The sequence below is a fragment of the Solanum dulcamara genome, chromosome 4, assembly GCF_947179165.1.
Source record: "Solanum dulcamara chromosome 4, daSolDulc1.2, whole genome shotgun sequence".
Classification (NCBI taxonomy): Eukaryota; Viridiplantae; Streptophyta; class Magnoliopsida; order Solanales; family Solanaceae; genus Solanum; species Solanum dulcamara.
Genome location: NC_077240.1, coordinates 658400 through 665938, shown reverse-complemented (window position 1 = coordinate 665938; position 7539 = coordinate 658400). Strand labels below are relative to the sequence as shown.

General features: G+C 36.2%; 1 protein-coding gene across 3 annotated transcripts; it reads right to left on the bottom strand.

The window, feature by feature from the left end:
- Nucleotides 1-439: 439 nt before the first annotated feature.
- LOC129885287 (F-box/LRR-repeat protein 10) lies at nt 440-6128 on the bottom strand. Of its 3 annotated transcripts, none has more exons than XM_055959504.1 (5): nt 5918-6128; nt 5070-5448; nt 4789-4994; nt 4508-4601; nt 440-2136 (listed from the first exon to the last, which is right to left on the bottom strand). In XM_055959504.1, exons 2-5 carry the CDS (start codon nt 5253-5255, stop codon nt 688-690), a joined length of 1935 nt encoding a protein of 644 aa, XP_055815479.1. In that variant the 5' UTR covers nt 5256-5448; nt 5918-6128; the 3' UTR covers nt 440-687. The 3 variants fall into 3 exon arrangements, with proteins under 3 accessions (XP_055815479.1, XP_055815480.1, XP_055815481.1); XM_055959505.1 differs by having other exon boundaries at nt 5070-5370; XM_055959506.1 differs by lacking the exons at nt 4508-4601; nt 5070-5448; nt 5918-6128 and having other exon boundaries at nt 4789-4879.
- Between the last annotated feature and the right edge of the window lie 1411 nt (nt 6129-7539).

Here is a 7539-nt window from a genome sequence, read left to right as displayed (position 1 = left end):
CCTCTTGAATTTGGCTCAAAAAATACTTAGCTTCAACTATACCTATTTGACCAAAAATACCCTCAATGTTATTTTCTTGGCTTAAATGCCACCTGGGATATCACGTTATGTTGGTCTTATCCATAGGAAATATGGAGGAGGACAAGGTTCCACTGTTCTCCAGCGCCACAACCTCGTGAAGAAGAGGATATCCTGCCAGCCATGTTATCATCAAAATGCTAGTGTTTCTGCTAAAATCCACTTTGTCTGGACAGGAATCAAAGCAAGCAACAAACACATGGATAAACAGAAAAGCAGATATGGCCAAAATTGAAACAAAACAAGATTAGATGTACTTGTGGACACTTTCGTAATCTCACTTTGCAGCAGTTAATAAATAGTGCTCACCAAATGTATGCAAAGAGTCTCACCTTATACCCACATCAAAGCTTTTAGTTAGTATTTGAACAATTGAACAAACCATTCAAACTGATGAATACCAACACGAAAATAAAACTGATTGTTACAAGGGTAGGCAAAGCCATATACATAACAGGCAAATTATGATAATCTATACAACACTCAGGGATCAAGATTTGTCATACAATATTACAACAGTAGAGTTGAGATAAGATGTAAAATCATAACAATTTATACAAAACTAGAACAGTTAGATTTATAACACATTTAAATAAAACAGTTGCCATCTTACAGCATGAGCTCTGCGTTGTTTTCTGCTTCTTGAATGTCTTCATCATCACCCTCATTTTCTCCTTCAAGCCATTGTTCCAACTCATCAACTTCATCATAGTCATGCATATAGAGATCATCTGAATTATCCCATTGTCCAGTCGTCCCTAGCTCCTCCCCATGAAAAGCTATATGCAGAAATGGTCTACTCCGGGATAAAGCATCCAGCACATCCCTACTGACACTACTAGATACTCCTAACCATCTCAATCTCGGGAAATAAGGTTTCTTTAACCATTGGAATGAAAGCTGAGTTATACCTCCACAATTATAGAGATCCAACAGCCGTAAACTGCTTCCATACCATCCTTCTTCATCAATTTTCATTGATGCTAACACCATAATTGAAGTATCACTTATCAGTGGACACTGACGCATTCTAAGCTCAAGTAATGGAATACGTCTTTTTGCAAGCAAAAGTATACCAGCATCAGATAGGTTCGGAATGTTTGACAAGTCCAATTCTCTCAATTCACAATTAGAAGATTCATCAAAGAGAAAGGAAATGCAATTGTCTGTTAGTCTCTTGCATCCTCTTATAGACAATGACACAAGTGAACTAATTGCTCCTTTTGATAAATGGGACAATCCCATATCACTAATATCAGAACCATCAATCAGTAAAGCCTTCAATTCAGAAAGATTGCTAATGGTTCGAAGGGCTTCATCCCCAACATTCCTACAGTCCCTCAAGTCAAGCACACTAAGATTTCCATTGGAAACCAATCGTGCAACGCCATGGTTCGTCAAAAGATTACACCATCTTAAACTGACATGTGTCAAAGTAAGTGAAGTTGCAGCAATGTCATGAAATACAAGGTCAGTCAAGTGGGGCCCATGATAGATCCTCAGCTTGAAAATTTTAGAACATGAATGCAAAATTGTTCTAAAACCTGTGTCTGTAACCTGACAAAAACCACCAAGACATATACTTTCCATATCAGAGCATCTATCAGCCATAAGAAGAATACCGAGATCATTAACTCGCTTGAAGTAAGCTGGGAAAATCTCTTGACTTCTCACCAACGACAGATGTTTCAATCTCCCGTGCAGATTAATTTGTTGCATACCTGCATTGGTAAGATCAAACGCCAATCTTGGTTCCATAATTGGCGAGTCTCGAAGGTCCAAATGTGTCAAACAGTTGATATTTTTAGTTATCGTGCTGATCATGGTGTCAGTAATATAATCCACTGAAAGACATAATTTCTGTATTCCTGGTAATATGGATGGCCGAATATGCTCAATTGACTGATAAGGTAACACAGGCAGGCTAAGCAATTCTGTCACCATTACCGAAGAAATGTAGCCCATTTCAAGAGATAACAGTGTTGCAGGGGCAATAGACCAAACACGAGCAAAATTGTGCCGCAAAAACATTGAGACATCAAACATCAGGATCAGTGTCTACAGAGCAAAAGAACAGGGTTAGCAAAAACTGTATCATTAGAAGCATAAAAGGAACTGCAATAAACTCAGACCCTCATAAATCTTCCATCCTAGTTGCAAGAAGAGGTGGGTAGTAAACAAAGACCAGTTGATGAAAATAAAGGTCAGTTCAGGGAACTTTTGCCATTTGCTCTCTGTGCGAGTACTTTCAAGTTTCAGTTCTTCATTTGTTGTTTGAACTTGTAAATTTGCAGAATACTATTTAGAAACAGGAACAATGTATTCACCACTCCCACTCAAATCTCTACGAATAAGCCAATGGTCAAAACTGCTTACGACGTCCATATAAACCAAAAATCAGAACACAAATTTTGATTAGTTAACACGGAAATGGATCTGAAACAAAAATGAGTTGTGATGAAGGAAGTAAGGAGCATAGCAGATCAACTTATGAATCAACGAAAGGGGAGATCACAGGCATAAGTGAAGTCCAACATAGAGATTTTGATGGTGAAGGTAGGCAGGAATTCCAGTTTATGTGTCCCTCCCTCAAGGTTTTGGCAAGTGGAGGAGTTAAAATGCCAAAAACTAAAATGATGCAACTGCATTTAATTTATGGTGCCTTAGAAGACCAAAGCTAGAATCTGTGACAGCTTGTACGTGCCTCAACTAATTCCAAAGGGTACGTGCAAACCCCCACACAGGTGCTGAGCAATTCTGTTCACCAAGGCTGTCTAGGCTGAGACAGACTGGAAGAAATTACCTAGCATTTTTGCCTCCACTGGAATTTGAACTTGAAATCTCATGAACCTACTTCAGTAACCACTGGGCCACACCCTTGGGTGCAAAAAGTGTAGTTATGTGATATACTTATTTCCCTAAATGTAGTGGAACAAGGGTGATGAGAGAGGAAGAGTAGAACAAAAGAATAACTCCTTACTAATAATACAATGACCTAGTTTACCTTTCCAATTTATACATTGTGGAGTTAATAGAGTTATTTTGCAAAGGTAAAAAATGAGGCAGCCTTCACAAAAGTCACATCATATCTACCACTCCTTATTTTTTATCATGATCTACCACTCTTTATTAAAAAGCAATTGTACGAGAGCAAGCTAGATCTATAATTGATACTCTTTTTGTTCCATTTTAATGACACTTTCATTTTTGTCAAATTCTTGATGATGAAACCAAGCATACAAACACCAAATTTTAGCATGGCTGGATGTTAAATAAGGTATTGAACATTCTTGAGAATAATATCAAACTATGTTAAGAGATGTAACACACTATGAAATTGTCTATCAAGTATGACTGTAGGAACTTCTTCATATGCCAACTTTTCATCAACCTTCACTACTTGGGATGGAATCACATGTGAAGGGTTGTGCACATACTATGACAGGAGGAAGATGAAGTGGACATGCAAAGACGAAAGTTGATAAAGATAGGGTTTCATATGGTCTGCAGTTATGGATCTAACTCCACCAACTTGAGCGTGCGGGTGATTTTAAGTGTCTGGTGGAAGAATTGATTGTAAGTCTCCTTACCTGGTCTGGCACAATCCTTACCTCATGAGCTAGCTTTTGAATTGAGTTAGGCTCAAGATTCATTTTCTTTGCACTTCCTTTCTTTTTTAAGTTCCATACTCAATTAAACATTGTCAATATACTACAAGCATACATATTGTCATCTGAACAAATTTGGCAATAAGCCAATAACTACATTTAAGAAAGCTAAGGGAGCGAATGAGGATCAGATAGCCAGTAGACCTAGCCACTAAAAAATACTAGACCCATCTATTTAATTTCTTAAAAATAATATATGATTTATTCCCACTATCGCTCAAGAAAAAGATTGGAGTGAAGTCCGAAGTGCTTCAGTCTTTCTTAAAACCTGAAGAAAGATAGAAAAAGCAAAAAAAATCTCAAAATTTCAATTGTTAAACGCTGGAATGACTCCCCACGACTAACCTTTTTTTGATCTAGCAAATTACTATTATGAAATTGGATAAGATATGTGCACCATTGGTTACTCTTAGCACAAACAATAACAGAGAAACTCATCCAGAATCTACCCTGACATAAAGGCTACGATAGAAACCATGAAAGGGAAGAACCTTGGCAAAACGGAATATTTTCGTAAGGACGATTACAACATTGATATTTCCCATCTAAGCTAAAGTTACAGTAATACCACTTTAAATGCTATGCTTGAGTTCAATTTTTTTATTTGTTTGATAGGTTGTTCAAATAATATCTTAGCTAATGTTTCTCAATTAAAAAAATGTTGATCATCGCATTTATTTATATTGTGAGGTAATTTCTTAGCCTATTTATTATCCTAATAACTTAAATCTTTATTATGCCACACTTTCAAGAAGCCTTACTTCCAGCTGAGTGCATCCGCCAAATAAGACCTCTAGATCAGATACATCGATTGATCTGCCTCTCTTCTCCGCCAAAGAGCTCAAATAAAGAAACCTGAAGAGCAACATTAAAGATAACAAACAAGCTAATGACCAACTGAACAAATCATCAAATGAGTTTTCTGTTTTTCTTTCTTTTTTCTCTTACCTTTTCTCATGTCATTCCACAATAAAGAGAAACTAAGAAAAACCCATACATGGATTTAAAAAGAGAAAATAAGAAAAGCTTTGAGAGAGATAACCTGAGGTCTTTACAGTACTGGCCGACCTGAGACAGAAGCCTTCCGCTGAAATCAGCACAGTTATGGAGGCAAAGCTCTTGTAAAGTTGGCTGAAGAAGATAATCAAGGGACGAATCATCAAGTCGCATACAATCTACCTTCAAGCTACGAAGGTAAGGATTGGGAGGTAGCAACGGCCTTAAAAATTCAGCAGACGGAGCAATATCCTGATAAGAACACACTAACTTAGAGGACGAGAATTGATGCCAAGCCATGTAGAAGAACATTAGAAATAGACTTACGAGGAGATGGAAACTAGGAATGAAGTAAAGCATGTGTGAGGCACATGAATGGAAGGCCTTGCAAGTGCATGCCAGGGAACGAATGGAAGCTATGTCCAGCTTCGTCATCACAGTGGCCAATAATGCTGATGGAAGAAGGTCCAGGCTCATCTGCTGGTGTGCACCAGAACCTGAAGACTTAGCCATTTTTCCTCTTTGCCAGACCAGACTCCGAGAAGGCAACAAATTGAGTTAATGTGCAGATGAGATGTAAGTTGTGAATAAGGGCTCGAAACTGGAAAATGTCAGTTGCTCCAATCACCTTGGTGTTGGCAACGGAAAGAGGATGTCAGATACTCTTTCTCAGGACAAACATAGCAACATTGGTGGTGTTTCTCTTCTGCTTTTTCGTTTTTCAGACAAAGTTAATTGACTCAATGAATAAAATCTACAGAGAAATAATTATATATACTGCAACCTCCATTTATGAGAAGCTCCTATCAAATTTCAAAAGAGTCAATAATAGCCCAATCCTTGTTCTGTAATATCCTCTGTAAATTGTCATCAAACTAGTTACTAATGATATTTCCCCAAAAGGCTTGACGAATTAACTCGTTGCTCCTCTATTTCTGTCAACCCTTGTCACAACAGTTTAGTGATTGTACAAGCAATTAGCTAATAAGATGTTAATATGCAGATTCTAAGGCTAGATTACAACAAGATCCACTGAACCCTAATTTCTAATACACAAATTATCCACTTAACCATCGCAAGTCAAGTTATTCACTTGGAAATACACATAGGATTTACAATCTGGTGAGAGAAAGAAAGCCCGAAAGAGGCAGAAAAGGAAAACAGATAAATTTTACCGGATAAGTTCGCCGGAGAAGATAGATAGAGAAATTTCCTAGTATTCGAAGACCGAATTGTGTGGCTTCGTGTTGGGGCGTGGAGTTCGAGGCGCCGGTGGAGTCGGAGGCGACTGATGCTATTTGACTTCTCTTGATAGAAATGGAAATACATCCAATTTCAATTTACTAGTTATTGTAATAATTTGTATTAAACTTTACGTGTCAACCCACTCATTGTATAGTACAATGAATAACTCATAAAATATGACAAGTGATATTTTACTCGCAAGCTTCTCTTCTCTCCCTTTTCTTCGAGTTCCTGCTCAAATGTATAATATTAGTCTTATTTAAATATCAATGGTACAAGTAATTAAGTGCCTTAATAATGATTAAAAGGATATATATAGAATCATAATAAATCATTTTCATAATCTATTCAAAACTTATTTTTCCATTCATAAAAAAATAATATTTCTTCATAGACTAAATTTCTACCAATTCAAAATTAACAATTAAATAAGTCATCTTACAAAGAAAAAAACATTATAAACTATAGAATAGAATTTTCAGCATTTACTTATTAAATAAAATATATTGAAATTTTGCCACGACATATCAAAGAAATATAATATGAATTTTTTGTTTGACAAACTTTTTCTAAAAAAATAGATAGAATAGTTTACATATCTTGTTCGTGACTCAATGTTGTAAAATTATTAAAGAACTCATCTTCTATCAAAACTTCGAAAAATGAATATTTTCTTACCAAAAATTAAAAAACTTAAATACCAACCATCTCTTCTTTTAATCATGGTTAATTAGTATGCTCTTTTGGTTAAGAAAACTATTTAATCTAGACCTTTGATATTTAAGTAACATATGTGTCACACATCTAAATAGGAACTTGGAGAAAAGGAAGAAAAAGAGAAATGGAGAGGAGCCAAATCTCCAAATTATGTTGCTAGGTGCAATAATATACTAGATTGATGATGTATTTATTGGGTTTAATTGATAGGTTGAACGGGGAATGGAGGGAAAAGAAGTAGAGGAAAAAATGATTTGTTTTCTCTTGCTTTATGAAATAAACATTAGTCTCACATAGATGGTGGAAAGAAAAAGTCTCATACTTAAAAGTAGAAACACTCATTCTTGTTGCTAAAAGGTCAAGAAGAGGGTCTCCCCTCGCGCCGTTGTCGTCATCGCTCGGCTTCGGTCAATTTTAAAAAAATATTTCCCTCCGTTTTTTCAACTGATTTTTTAAAAGGTTGCAACCTTGTTCGAAAAGTTGCAAACATTTTCTCAACAGAAAAACCTTTTTCCAACAGGTGTTTTTTCTTAAAAGGTGCAAATAGGCTATATATATCTGTTAATCTTCAGAATGCTCGATACAAAAATTCTGATAGACATCTTCTTCTTCTTCTTTTCTGCACTTCTTAAAAACTCGTGCGATATACTGCCTTCGAGTGGTTCGCAGACACCAGAATTTGCAGTACCTCTATTTTGGTGAGTAAATCGTTCTATCCTAGGAGGAAAGATTCCAAAACCTCGGGTACGTTGAGGGAAATAATTTCCTTAAGGACACACTGTGTATTCAGTGGGCTCCATTTTTGTCCTGACATTAATTTTTTCCAAATATTATT

Excerpts from the sequence above, each read along its gene's own strand:
- LOC129885287 (XM_055959504.1), bottom strand. The coding sequence starts at position 5,255 with ATGGCTAAGTCTTCAGGTTCTGGTGCACACCAGCAGATGAGCCTGGAC. Across the intron at positions 4,602-4,788 it reads CAGTACTGTAAAGACCTCAG|GTTTCTTTATTTGAGCTCTT; the intron begins GTTATCTCTCTC and ends GTTGCTCTTCAG. Across the intron at positions 2,137-4,507 it reads GCGGATGCACTCAGCTGGAA|ACACTGATCCTGATGTTTGA; the intron begins GTAAGGCTTCTT and ends TTTGCTCTGTAG.